The sequence below is a fragment of the Pseudophryne corroboree genome, chromosome 2 (assembly GCF_028390025.1).
Source record: "Pseudophryne corroboree isolate aPseCor3 chromosome 2, aPseCor3.hap2, whole genome shotgun sequence".
NCBI classification, from domain to species: Eukaryota; Metazoa; Chordata; class Amphibia; order Anura; family Myobatrachidae; genus Pseudophryne; species Pseudophryne corroboree.
In genome coordinates, this window is record NC_086445.1 from 970,840,955 (window position 1) to 970,856,339 (window position 15,385).

General features: G+C 43.6%; 1 protein-coding gene across 1 annotated transcript; it reads left to right on the top strand.

The window, feature by feature from the left end:
• The first annotated feature begins 629 nt into the window (after positions 1 to 629).
• On the top strand, positions 630 to 2,051 carry LOC135027583 (paraneoplastic antigen Ma1 homolog). Its single transcript, XM_063953719.1, has one exon. It carries the CDS (start codon positions 630 to 632, stop codon positions 2,049 to 2,051), a length of 1,422 nt encoding a protein of 473 aa, XP_063809789.1.
• The last annotated feature ends 13,334 nt before the right edge of the window (positions 2,052 to 15,385 follow it).

A 15,385-nucleotide genomic window follows, 5' to 3' on the forward strand; every position in this document is an offset into this window, starting at 1 on the left:
AACACGAAAGACTTAATACCTACTGTTACTATATATAAAAGGAGGACATTTCTGGGGGATATCTCTAGTTAAGGTGTATGAATATATTTGATATAACTTATTTAATGTATATTACTTATTTTTTATCAATGCCCTAAGTGTGCACAGAAGGGTTAACAGAGTACCCGGGTAACTCATTATCAACTAAGGATAGGAGAGTTTTTTGTATTGCATGCGAACGAATATGTATAGGAGTAGATAATATTGCTGACAGTATTAATTTATTTATGTCAAATTAAATGTATTGACGTATAAGTTTCAATAGTTGTTGTGTCAGTAAATTGCATTACTTACCTTTATACTTGTGGATGGAGTCAGATCGTGGAAAGCTGAAAGAGAAAGACAGGTACAAGATGATATGTAAAGAGTAATTAATGTGAATACCCTCACACATACACTGCGGGTGAGAGGCTTACCCAAGCGAGCCTTACACTAACCGGCTTGGGTGGAGGCACATATACTGATTAAACCCTCCCTTAGTGAAATAGGTAGTGGACTTATAGTATAGTAATAAGGGAGGGGTTACATTTGGAGGCACTGCTGAGATCATTTTGTAGGATACTCAGGGGCAAGTGAGCACAGTAGCCAGAATGCCACAATATACCAGGAGTGAAGTGTTTGACTGGTGTATAAGGAAAGGAGTAACTCCTGAAAGGAGTTTTGTATTGATGGGGGATCTCACAGACACCACTGATGGTACAATTATGACAGAGATGTTGTTTCTGTTTGGGGTGAAGCAACCAAGGATTGCTGATAAACAATTCAGGGAAAGTGGAGAGATGTGTGCTGTATTAATAACTACCAGTAGTGATTTAGAGTCTGAATTGCTTCCTAAAGTGGTGGCTGTGAGATCTAACCCAGAACGCCGGTGGATAATTATATGGCCTGAGAAGGATGGAAGTGAAAGGGCGGCTGAACCCTTAATTGTGGGTGACATGTCTACTCCGGCCAGTGGAGATCCCTCCGCGACTGTGGGAGAGGGTAGTCAAACACAAGGCGTTGAAGAAAAATTAGGCAACCAGTTAGAGGTCATAGCTGATAAGGTAGTACATCAATTGGAACGGTGGCACTATGAGGGTAGTCACAGGCGATTGAGACTTTTTTCAGGAATAATTCCTGTGCCTACTGGCGAGGAACCTTATGAGGCATGGAGGGAGGCAGCTATACAGCAGTCTGAGGAGTGGCATTGCCCCGATCATATAAAGAAACAAAGGATAGTAGAGAGCTTACGGGGACCCGCTATGGGAATTATTCAAGCTACTAGAAAAAGTAATCCTGGGGCTGCTGTGGCTGACTACTTTCAGGCCTTAGAATACACATATGGGACATTGGAGGACGTAGGTGATTTGGTTGCAAGATTCCATCATACGTATCAGGAGACAGGAGAAAAGTTATCACAGTATGTGTATAGACTCGATAAACTAATTCATAAAATTATAGATAAAGGAGGGTTAGCTCCCGCGGAAGTGGATAGTAGCCGCTTGAAACAATTGATTAGGGGAGCATTAACAACTGACCCTGTAGCTCAGCGGTTGCGTTGTACCACTTTATTATTAGGCAGTCCCACCCTTAATGATCTAATTAAGGAAATTACACAGGAAGAAGCTTTAATCGCTAATAGGGAAAAGACTCATGCCAAATCTGTCAAAATGGTGGTACCCTCCCCTGAGGCCCAAGGGTCAAAGGAAGACAAATTGGTTACCCTGGTAGTGGAACAAAATAAGAAAATAGACCAGCTTATTCTGGCACTAAATAAAAGGGTGGAACCCTCCAGCATTACCTCCAACAATTCCACTAGGGGGTTTAACAGTGGCAGGGGAAATTTTAGGAGAGGTGGAAATTTTATAAACAGAGGCTGTTTCCGCTGTGGACAGTTAGGACATAGGGCCATGGAATGTTCTATAGACTGGGGAATGAATGAAGTGGGAGCTAATGTTCAGTCAGATACTTCTCTTCATCAGGGAAACGAAGGAGGGAGATTGGCGGGCCCCTCGCCATCTCCCAGAAATTAGGTATAGATTCAATGGGGAGTACCCAGTGGGGTAGTTCTATTCCGGATGGTATGGTAGGACCTGCTCCACGTGTGGTTGTTAAATTAAATGGACATCCCTGTCCTGTTTTGCTGGACAGTGGGTCCCAGGTGTCCATTATATTTGAGCATTGGTATAGACATTATTTATCCGATGTCCCTATCCTGCCCCTGGAAGGACTGGTAATTTGGGGATTGAGTGAACAGAAATACCCATATTTAGGTTATGTGGTAATTAACATAGAGTTTCCGGAAGGATTTATGGGTGTATCAGAGCCATTACCTCTAATTGCTCTGGTATGCCCAGAATCACCAGGTGATAAAACTGCAATGCCAGTGATCATTGGGACTAATGCTCATTTATTTAGGGTCCTCAGTGATTGGTGTTTAAAAATGTGTAGGGAAAAGACTGCTTTTACAATGGCGACTGGCCATGAGGAGTACAGGAGCGGGGAGTCTGAGCACAGAAATTCCTCTCTTGATCAGGGTATGTCCCTAGAAGACTTAAATACATGTTTCCAGGGGAGTGACATTGGGTTGGTAGAAAAAAATATTTTATGTGAGGAATTGCTGGAACGAAAGCATGTCTTCTCTCTTGGGGAATGGGATTTGGGAAAAGCGAAAGGTGTGGAACATTGTATAAAGCTGACTGATGATACTCCTTTCCGGGAGAGGTCACGCAGACTTGCTCCTGCAGATTTCGATGATGTCAGACAACATCTTCAGACTCTTTTGGAAACAGAGGTTATTCAACACTCTGAAAGTCCATATGCCTCTCCCATTGTAGTGGCTCGTAAAAAGAATGGCAAAATTAGAATGTGTATTGATTATCGCACCCTTAACCAGCGCACTGTGCCAGATCAGTACACGGTTCCTCGAGTAGAGGAGGCATTGGACTGTTTGCAAGGGAGTCAGTGGTTTACTGTGTTGGATCTTCGGAGTGGGTATTACCAAATACCTATGAGTCATCAGGATAGAGAGAAGACTGCTTTTATTTGCCCTTTGGGTTTCTTCGAATTTTTGAAGATGCCCCAGGGAATCAAGGGTGCCCCAGCAACGTTTCAGAGGACCATGGAGCAGACGGTGGGTGATATGAATTATCGTGAGGTATTAGTTTATCTCGATGATATTATTGTTTTTGGGTCCTCCTTGCAGGAACATAACCACCGTCTGCTCAGGGTACTTGATAGATTATTGAAGAAAGGTTTTAAACTTTCTTTGGACAAATGTAAGTTCTGCCTGCCCTCTGTTACCTATTTGGGACATGTGGTAAGTCGACAGGGCATTTCCACTGATCCAACAAAAGTTGAAGCAGTGAATGAGTGGCCTAGACCCACTAAATTAAAGGAATTAAGATCTTTCCTCGGGTTTTGTGGGTACTATCGCCGCTTTGTGCCCTATTATTCCGTAATATGTCGCCCTCTCACTGATCTGACAAAGGGGTATCCGCCAGTTGGTAAAACCACAACTGCCTCATCTTATAAGAAAAAAAAATATTTCAAACCATATGAAGAGTTCGGGGATAGATGGACCCAGGCGTGTGAAGAGGCCTTCCTCAAGTTAAAATGGAGTCTTACCAATGCTCCTGTATTGGCCTATGTGGATCCCAGTCTGTCATATACATTACATGTGGATGCATCTTTTGATGGTCTGGGTTCTGTGTTGTATCAAACTCATGATGGAAAGTTGCAACCTGTATCTTATATCAGTCGAGGATTGTCCAATAGTGAGAAGAGATATCCTGTACATAAATTAGAATTCCTTGCTCTTAAATGGGCTGTGGCTGATAGATTTCATGAGTACCTGTATGGGGCAAGTTTTGAGGTGTTCACTGATAATAACCCTTTGACCTATGTGCTTACCACTGCAAAATTAGATGCCACCGGGCACAGGTGGTTAGCTGCCTTGTCTATTTATGATTTCAAGATTAAATATCGGCCAGGTATCAATAACATAGACGCAGACTCTTTGTCCAGGTTATCCAGAATTGACAAGGAAATAGATAGATCTGAATGGATTGAAGTTCCTGCAACTACCATTAAGGGATTATGCTTTAGCATCTCATGTGTAGTTGCAGAAAGTAGGGAATGTATTAGTGCCCTTGGAGCTACTGACAAGGCTTTACCTCTGGCCTATTGCTGGTTAAGCCAATTAGAATTAGGGGGTTTAAAACAAATAAGTCAAGACCAAATCCGCATTGATCAACGAAATGATCCTGATATCTCCCTTGTCATACGCTATCTTGAGTCTGGTTGTGCTGAATATGAAGATGTTAGTTCTCTGACACATGCATCTAAGTTATTGATGCGGCAAATTAAGCAATTGACTCTGAGGAATGGAATAATGTATCGTGAATTATTTAAATGCAACGGGAAGTTCAAACTACAATTAGTTACTCCCCAGTGTTATAGAGAAACTATTTTGAATGCATTACATGATCAGCATGGCCATCTTGGAGTAGAAAAGACATCGGGGCTGGTAACTGACAGGTTTTACTGGCCATTAATGGAGCAGGATATTGAGAACTATTGTAAGACCTGTGGTAGTTGTGTTTTGAGGAAAACCCTTCCTACTAAGTCCGCTTCTCTCATTAATCTTCATAGCAGTGGTCCCATGGATCTGGTATGCATTGATTATTTATCCTTGGAAACTTCACCGGGAAAGGAATGTAACATACTTGTAGTAACGGATCACTTCACCCGTTATGCCCAGGCTTATGTTACTTTTGATCAAAAAGCCGTTACAGTAGCCAAAACTCTATGGGAGCGGTTCTTTGTTCATTATGGTTTACCAGCCCGATTGCACTCCGACCAGGGGCGGGATTTCGAGGGAAAAATTATTAAGGAGCTTTGCCTGTGCTGTGGGATTAAGAAATCCCGAACTACTCCTTACCATCCGCAGGGTAATCCTCAGCCAGAACGTTTTAATCGTACCCTGCTTGACATGATGGGCACTTTGGGACCCATGTGCAAAACCAAATGGAATAGAAAGATATGCCATCTGGTGCATGCCTATAATTGCACTAAGAATGAATCTACTGGGTACTCCCCATATGAGCTGATGTTTGGGCGTGAAGCCCGATTGCCCATAGACGTTTCATTAGGACTTCCCTCCCGGGATGCTGATGGACAAACACATTCCCAGTATATAATTAAATTACGGAAAGAACTTAGACATGCTCATAAGTTAGCTCAGGAAGCTTCAAAAAAAGCAGGGGTCAAGAATAAAATCAGATATGACCTGCGAGTAAAAGAAAATGTATTAGAAATAGGGGATAGAGTGCTAGTACAGCAACTGGGACTTCCTAGACGACAAAAATTAGCTTATCGATGGAAACCCGATCCATATGTGGTAATTGAAAAATTACCTAATATACCAGTTTATAAACTAAGGTTAGAGTCGGGGGAGGGAACAGTTCTTACATACCACCGACAGCATCTTTTGCCCATCTCACAAAATCTTCGTCTCCCTGACTATGTTGAAAATGAGCCACCCTCAAGATGTAGTTGGAAAGATAGTAATAGGTTAAGATCTTCTCCAGGACAATGCCAATCCCCAGACAGTCCAGCAGGATATAATGGGGATGCTGAGGACAGGGAAACAGGCCCAGGATATTTTTATTATGATAACAGTACTGATAACTCTATTCCCTTGTTATCTGATTGTAACACACCTGGGATGTTTGCTGACAAATCCCTGGAACAGGATGTTAATATATCCAGTAATACTCATAACGAGGAAGGTGGGTCAGAATCTGAGTGGGGACTTCTATCAGAAGGGGGTATAGGTAATACTGAGGTTCACCCAAGTATGGATTCTGGTAGTGAATCCAGGATATTAGATGCTGGTGAGGATAAATTGCCTAGTTATAGGACATTCAGAGAACGAAGACCTCCATTAATATTAACCTATCCGGAATTAGGTAAACCTGCATATTTACCTCAAATAATTCACCCAAGTATAGTACTTACCTGGCCCTACTTTGGGTATTGAAAGGAGGAAGATATTTGGTGATCTGATTACTTGGGATGTATAAATATACAGATCACCAGGGGGAGAGTGTAACATGATTAATATTTATTATCGATATTTTAGCAATAAATTAAAAATATTTATTAATAGTATAATAAATGTTTGATAAATAGGTATATATATATATATGTATAAATGAATTGTGAGGGGATAAGTATCTGTACTTTCTTTGTTAGTTGTACATATGTAGGCAAATTGTTAAGGTGTGTGGGTTTGGCATTGTGTTTTGTGATGAGGTGGGGATTGAGGGATAGTATAGCCTTAGTGGATCAGCAATAGCCTGCAAGGTAGCATAGGATCAGCGAATGGGGTCATTAGATGGTCCGCGCGCCGCTGGAGTAATAACCTGCAGGGCGGGAAAAAGCAGGTCCTCGAGCGAGGGGTACCAAGCTGACCGCGAGCCTGGGGAAAGATAACTGATTGGCAGCGGCGATGGACAGCGCGCGGCTCCGGCGGGAAGGGAACCGCACGAGCCGGAGGTCTGGGGAGGATAAATAGAGCTCCCCGCTGGCGGTGAGTCAGTCTGCTGTTCCCCCGGGTAGTGTGTGCACTTGATCTCCAGCGCATCGCTAAATGAGCTGTGGCGGCGCTGAGGGGATCATATAGCATACCGGCACCGGGCATATCTGCTGATAGATGCTGGAGCAGGGGGAGGCGAGCCGCTGATTAATGGGCGAAGGTCGGTCTGCCGCGGTAGTAATGAAGCTGAGCAGAGAGGAAGCAGCAGGAAGCTGGTGAGCGGTTCCCTAGCAACCGAGGGGAAGCCGTATCTATGCCGCATCCAGTTGGCAGTGCAAAGTAAAAGCACCTCCTGTAGCCGCACCTCATAGCCTGTCAGCGCCTGTCAGAAAGCTGGGGGAGGAGTTGGTGACTCACCGCACAGCCGCAGCAGCATCTTCAAACGGAGTAAGTGACAATATCCCGCTCCCACACTGCACCGGGCACTATAGAGTGGAGTGACACGATAAAATATGTACTTAGTGAGGGAGAGCAGCAAATGGGAATGACATGGGGCAATAAGCCCAGAATATGTCTCAGTGCCCTTATACATTCATTATATGGCACCCTAATATTAGAAGCTAACTCCAAGTGGCTGGAAAAGCTGAAGAAATAATTAGAACATAATTATATTACACATTTCATAACTAAGCAACTGGAGAAAACGGTAGCATCTATGATTAAGTAATTACCTATAACTGTAAATATTCATAGAGACTGAGCAATAATAAGAATAGATGGTTGCTAAGCCTAGCCTCAGTTAAAGCAGATTTGTATAACAACATATATGATTGCTTAACGGACAATAAGCTAAAGCCGTTATAATTGTAATAGAGGTTATGAGCTTAGAACTGAAGAAGCATTTATTTAACTTTTACCTATTCTAGCAACCATCCATATACTGTAAGATTATAACTGTACTTGAAAGGTCTATTGGCTCAAGTATAAATATACCAGTAGATCTCATTCAATATAGACAGGAAAGCAGAAGACACATTGTTATTCATAAACAGTTATATTTGTGTCTACATCCTGCTCAAGTGGATACAGTTATCAAATATAATCCTCAGTCAACCTGACTTTCTAGGATACAAAAAGGTACCATCAACTTGCTACAATATTAACCTACTACATAAAGGAAACAGTTGCCATACTTGTCAAGGAGACATAATATTTCTGCAGTCCAAGGAGAAACATAAGAAGTACACAGCTGGAGTTATGATGACTTTAAGCTAATTTCATCTAGTCATTAATTCCCGGATAACTTTGTTTGGTATATATATATATTGACAGGATTACTACAGGTCCGTTTATAGGATCCTTACCAACAAATAACACGAAAGACTTAATACCTACTGTTACTATATATAAAAGGAGGACATTTCTGGGGGATATCTCTAGTTAAGGTGTATGAATATATTTGATATAACTTATTTAATGTATATTACTTATTTTTTATCAATGCCCTAAGTGTGCACAGAAGGGTTAACAGAGTACCCGGGTAACTCATTATCAACTAAGGATAGGAGAGTTTTTTGTATTGCATGCGAACGAATATGTATAGGAGTAGATAATATTGCTGACAGTATTAATTTATTTATGTCAAATTAAATGTATTGACGTATAAGTTTCAATAGTTGTTGTGTCAGTAAATTGCATTACTTACCTTTATACTTGTGGATGGAGTCAGATCGTGGAAAGCTGAAAGAGAAAGACAGGTACAAGATGATATGTAAAGAGTAATTAATGTGAATACCCTCACACATACACTGCGGGTGAGAGGCTTACCCAAGCGAGCCTTACACTAACCGGCTTGGGTGGAGGCACATATACTGATTAAACCCTCCCTTAGTGAAATAGGTAGTGGACTTATAGTATAGTAATAAGGGAGGGGTTACATATATATATATATATATATATATATATATAGCCATTCCATGGTGCGGCACTCGTGCTGGTCTCAGAAATAAATGGACCTTAGTCCTTCTTGCTTCAACGTTTCAATTTATTTAAATTGTCATCAGGAAGTGATACACAATGTGGGTCTTGGAATTCAGATACAGATGTACTAATTATTCTCCATGGAGCCCGTGTAGTGTGGTAGTGTTGCCGCTTAAGCCCGTTTAACAGTTTTCCGTTTTTTTATAAAAACATATTCTGCACAAAAGGTGTTGTGAGTAGGTTTGTGTGTAATTTTTTTTTTATAATTTCCGTTATTTATATATGTTGGTTGATTTATTCACCTGGATTGTCACTATGACAACCATCTATATTGAGGTCATAGTGATCGACTTCTGTCTGAGGTTGATGATGTCAGAATTATTCACACACCTGGTTTTGGGATGATTCTTCCCATGTGAGGAACTCCTTCTTCTTAAGTGGTATGTCTATATAAATGTATTGTATGTATTGTTGTATCACTTCCTGATGACAATTTAAATAAATTGAAACGTTGAAGCAAGAAGGACTAAGGTCCATTTATTTCTGAGACCAGCACGAGTGCCGCACCATGGAATGGCTATTTGATTAATCTTTGTGAGGGCACCTGCGACAGATATTTTCCAAGGCTTACACGGAGTGCCGGACCGCAGCAGCTATATATATATATATATATATTAGAGATGAGCGGGTTTGCTTCCCTAACAACAGAACCCTATCGAACATCGCGTCCCAAGCCCGGATTCGAGTCTGGCTCGGGACTTCCCGCTAGACTCGGAAACCAGAACGAGGCAAAACATCATCATCCCGCTGTCGGATTCTCACGGGTTTTGGATCCCATATAAGGAGCCGCGCGTCTACCATTTTCACTCCAGTCCTGGAGAGTGTAGTGAGAGGATGTGTCTCTCTCCACAGTGTCAGTCTGTGTGGGAAAGTGGTGTGGCGACCTGCTCTGTCTTATGTGTCATTCCAGTGCTGTCTTGTGCTGCATCAGACCAGTGGTGGTGTCTTGTGCTGCATCAGTCCAGTCATAGTGGTGGTGTCCTCTGCTGCCATATGTCCAGTGCTGCTGTATAAGTCCATTCCAATGCAGTGGTGCTGTGTTGTGCTGCATCAGTCCAGTGGTGGTGTCTTGTGCTGCATCAGTCCACTCACAGTGGTGGTGTACTCTGCTGCCATATGTCCAGTGCTGCTGTATAAGTCCAGTCCAGTGCAGTGGTGCTGTGTTGTCCTGCATCAGTCCAGTGGTGGTGTCACTGTGCTGCCATAATTTCAGTGATACTGCCATATAAGTCCAGTGATAATGCCGTATACGTCCAGTGGTACTGCCGTACAAGTCCAGTGGTACTGCCATAAAAGTCCAGAGATACTGCTGTATAAATCCAGTGGTACTGCCGTATAAGTCCAGTGATACTTCCGTATAATTCCAGAGGTACTGTCGTATAAGTCCAGTGGTGCTGCCGTATAAGTCCAGTGGTGCTACCGCATGAGTCCAGTGGTGCTGCCATATAAGTCCAGTGATTCTGCCATATAAGTCCAGTAATATTGCAGTATAAGTCCAGTGATACTGCATAATTCCGGTGATACTGCCATATAAGTCCAGTGATACTGCCATACAAGTCCAGTGGTACTGCCGTATTAGTCCAGTGATGCTGCCTTTTAAATCAAGTTATACTGCCATATAAGTCCAGTAATACTTCCGTATAAGTCCAGTGGTACTGCCGAATAAGTCCAGTGGTACTGCCGTATAAGTCCAGAGATAATGCCGTATAAGTCCAGTGGTACTGCCGTAAAATTCTAGTAGTACTGCCGAATAAGTCAAAGTGATACTGCCGTATAAGTCCAGTGGTACTGTCATATTAATCCAGTGGTACAGCTGTATAAGTCCAGTAATGCTGCCGTATAAGTCCAGTGGTACTGCCGTTTAAGTCCAGTGGTACTGCCGTATAAGTCCAGTAGTACTGCCGTATAAGTCCAGCGATACTCTCGTATAAGTCCAGTGATACTGCTGTATAAGTCCAGTGGTACTGCCGTATAAGTCCAGTGGCACTAGAGTTATACGTATAAGTCCAGTGATACTGCCGTATAAGTTCAGTGATACTGCTGCATAAATACAGTGGTACTGCCGTATAAGTCCAGTAGAACTTCCGTATAAGTCCAGCGATACTACTGTATAAGTCCAGTGATACTGCCGTATAAGTCCAGTGGTACTGCTGTATAAATCCAGTGATACTGCCATATAAGTCAAGTGATACTGCCGTATAAGTCCAGTGATACTGCCATATAATTCCAGTGATACTTCCGTATAAATCCAGTGGTACTCTTCCACTACCATTTCACCAACAAATGCTTGTATCTGTATTATTGTAATTTTGTTTTTAATGCACAGCTGCACCAATGCAATCTTACCTACAAACACTTAAAAAATCATCCAGAATTACCATTGCTCCTTAAACCTCACAATTCTTTTAATTTCTTATGGTCCAAATACAAGTCAACACCCATTAAGCCGACACTGCTTTTCTCATCTGCATTTCTGCATTCTTCGGCTCTGAATCCCTCACAACCTCCACTCCTACTTCCACTTTCCCTCAACCTATTTACCTACTAAACACTATGTCAAGACTTTCTTATACTCCCCACATCACTCAGTGTCTACCTAATCACGTGTCTTTATCCTTTCCCCCTAGTCTCCTACACCTCCACCTCCATCCCCTCCTCTGTCTCCCCTCCATCTCTCTGTATTCTTTCCCCTCCTTTCCTGTTACCCCATATTCACTCACGTCTACCCCATGGTCCTGCTACCCCACAACTCAGCCCTGATCCATCCCTCCCTTCCCTGTCACCTCCCCACACCCCCATCCACATCATACTGACCCCCTCCCAGCCCACCTCCTGCAGTTTCCCCTCCTAGCTCAGGCACCCGCACCATCACTACTCTCTCATCATCCCTGCCCTCAAAGTTAATCTCTCCTCATCGCTACAGCAACCCTGATAATCTCATTCACATCTCTCCCACAAACTCATACCCCCTATCCTGTGCCCTCTGGAATGCCAGATCTGTTTTTAACAAACTGGTCCCCACTCATGACCTTTTCATTTCCAACTCCCTACACCTACTAGCCATTACTGAAACTTGGATTACGCTCCTCTGACACAACCTCTCCTGCTGCTCTCTCTGCTGGGGGCCTCGCATTCATCCACACACCCAGACCTGGGGGTCGCCATGGGGGTAGTGTTGGGGTCCTTTTACCTTCTAGCTACTCCTACCAACTCATACCACCAGAACCATCCCTTACATTCTCTACATTTGAGGTCCATACTATACGCCTCTTCCAACCAGTCCATCTTAGAGTAGCTGTCATTTACCGCCCCCTGGTGCTGCTGTTTATAAATTAATCGACAACTTTGCTTCCTGACTTCCTCTCTTCTGACATTCCCTCCATTATCCTAGGTGATTTCAACATCCCTATTGACATCCCCACACAATCCCCTGCCTCTAAACTCCTTAACCTCACCTCTTCACTTGGTCTCTCCCAGTGGACCTCCTCACCCTCCCATGTGAATGGGAGCTCACTGGATCTGGTCTTCACTCACCGCTGTGATATTTCTGATTTTTCCAATTCCCCATTTCCCCTCTCTGACCACCACCTGCTTTACTTTAACCTATCTCTCTCGACTTCCCCATCTCTACCTCCCAAGGCTACCATCACTGAGCGTAACATAGAGGCTATTGACACCACATTCCTTTCCTCCCTGTTTGACTCACTTCTCTCTCCTATTCTCTCTCTCTCATGCCCTGAACAAGCCACTGCCATATACAATGCATCCCTCAATTCTGCTCTTGACTCTGTCGCTCCACCAACCACTATTCACCCTCGCAAATTAACACCTCAACCCAGGCACACAAAATGCACCAGATATCTGCAAAAATGCTCACGTACTGCTGAGCGTCACTGGAGGAAATCACGCTCTAAGGCAGACTTCCTCCATTTCAAACTTATGCTCTCATCCTTCAGTGCTGCCCTTTCTCTTGCTAAACAGTCATAATTCAAGAACCTCATCTCCTCCCAGTCTTCCAACTCCCGGCGCCTCTTTGCCACTCTCAACTCACTCCTCTGCCCACCTCCACCTCGTCTCCCTTCCTCACTCTCTGCTCTTGACTTTGCCACTTACTTCACATCCAAAATTGACTCCATACGTAAGGACATCACATCACACCAGACCATCAGTAACCAGCCTTCTCCCATCTCTTACCACCCCTCCCCAACCCTCCCACCAACTCTGACATCTTTCTCCCATGCATCTGGAGAGGAAGTCATGGCCCTCTTTCGTTCCTGTCCCCTCAACACCTCCCCACTTGACCCTATCCCCTCCCGCCTCCTCCGCTACCTCTCTCCTTCTACTTGTTCCCATCTTTCCCACCTTCTCAATCTCTCCCTCTCATCAGGTATTGTCCCCTCTGCCTTCAAGCATGCACTCATCTCTCCTATTCTTAAAAAACCTAGCCTTGATCCACTCTCTCCAACTACCGACCCATCTCTCTCCTCCCTTTTGACTCCAAACTCCTTGAGCGTATTTTCTACAACCGCCTTATTTCCTTTCTTTCCTCACACTCACTACTTGACCCATTCCAGTCTGGCTTCCATTCTCTCCACTCCACTGAAACTGCCCTTACAAAAGTATGCAATGACCTACATGCTGCTAAATCTAAGGGACACTACTCTATACTTATTCTACTTGATCTCTCTGCTGCTTTTAACACTGCGGACCATCCTCTCCTACTGCAAATCCTTCACTCCATTGGTCTGCGTGACACTGCTCTCTCTTGGCTGTCTTCCTACCTCTCTGACCGTTCATTCTCTGTCTCCTCTCATGACTCCACCTCCCCCTCACTTCCACTAATTGTAGGTGTACCCCAAGGTTCTGTCCTTGATCCTCTTCTCTTCTCTCTCTGTACATCCTCACTAGGTAAGCTCATTAGTTCTTTTGGTTTCCAATATCATCTCTATGATGATGACACTCAAATCTATTTTTCCTCTCCAGACCTCTCCCCTGCTCTTCTCACTAGTATCTCCAACTGTCTCTCTGCTACCTCTTCCTGGATGTCCCAGTGCTTTCTTAAACTTAACATGTCTAAGACTGAGCTGATCATCTTCCCTCTTCCCCCACATAACCTCACCTCCTACAATCTTATTATCTATTGATGGCACTACTATCTCCTCTAGCCCCCAAGTGCGCTGTCTTGGAGTAATCCTTGAATCCTCCCTCTCCTTCAAACCACACATTCAGCATCTCTCACAAACCTGCCATTTTCATCTAAAAAATATTTCCAGAATCAGACCCTTTCTGATTCAATCTACTCCAATCTATCCTCAATGCTGCTGCCCGGCTCATTTTCCTCACCAAATGCACTACGTCTACCTCTCCTTTCCTACTAGACCTTCACTGGCTCCCCTTCCTTTTCAGAATCCATTTCACGCTTCTCACACTCGCTTACAAAACCCTCACCCACTCCTCTCCCATCTACATCTCTGATCTTATCTCCCTTTACACTCCCACCTGTCCTCTTCGCTCTGCTAATGCACGATGACTCTCCTGCCTACGGATTACTTCCTCCCACTCCTACCTCCAAGATTTTTCACATGCTGCACCACTTCTCTGGAATTCCCTACCTCTCCCCATCAGAATCTCCACCTCTCTACAAAACTTCAAATGGGCTCTCAAGACCCACTTCTTCACCAAACCGAGCCAAATCTCATCCTAACCCTCTGTTCCACATTCTCTATGTACCCCATCTGTGTCACCCTTGTCTGTCTACCCCTCCCCTTTAGATTGTAAGCTCTCATGAGCAGGGCCCTCTTCCCTCATGTGCTTATCCTTTGTCTTACTTTAATAATCTTCAACTGTACACATCCAGCAGTCTTCCGCTACCTGATACTTATTCCAGTGTCATCAACTGATGTAACTATGTTTATTTACCCTATACTTGTCCTATACTGTCATCAACTGTAAGTTGCTGTTTTCCTGTTTGATTATTTATGTACTCTGTAATTGGGCGCTGCGGAACCCTTGAGGCACCATATAAATAAAGGATAATAATAATAATAATAATAATAATAAGTCCAGTAGTACTGCCGTATAAGTCCAGCGATACTGCCGTATAAGTCCAGTGGTACTGCCGTATAAGTCCAGTGATACTGCCGTATAAGTCCAGTGATACTGCTGTATAAATCCAGTGGTACTGCCGTATAAATTCAGTGGTACTACTGTTTAAGTCCAGTCCTGTGGTGCAGCCGTATAAGTTCAGGGGTACTGCCGTATAAGTCCAGTGGTGCTGTCCTGTGCTTTGTATTATTTACTCCAAAAAAGGGTTATTAATATTTATTCCAAATAATTTTTAAAGGGAGTGCAACACGTGGTTTAGGGGTATGCTCTTTTGTGCCGCATATTGGGGGGTCATTCCGAGTTGATCGCTCATGGACGATTTTAGCAACGGAGCAATTAAGGCTAAAATGCGCATGCGCATGGTACGCAGTGCGCATGCGCTAAGTATTTTAACACAAAACTTAGTAGATTTACTCACGTCCGAATGAAGAATTTCATCCTTGAAGTGATCGGAGTGTGATTGACAGGAAGTGGGTGTTTCTGGGCGGAAACTGTCCGTTTTCTGGGAGTGTGCGTAAAAACGCAGGCGTGTCAGGGAATTACGCGGGAGTGTCTGGAGAAACGAGGGAGTGGCAGGCCGAACGCAGGGCATGTTTGTGATGTCAAACCAGGAGCGAAACAGCCTGAGGTGATCGCAATCTGTGAGTAGGTCTGGAGCTACTCAGAAACTGCTAAGAATTT

What these genes read in the sequence shown, in the direction of transcription:
- LOC135027583 (XM_063953719.1), top strand. Translation starts at nt 630, where the DNA reads ATGCCACAATATACCAGGAGTGAAGTGTTTGACTGGTGTATAAGGAAA.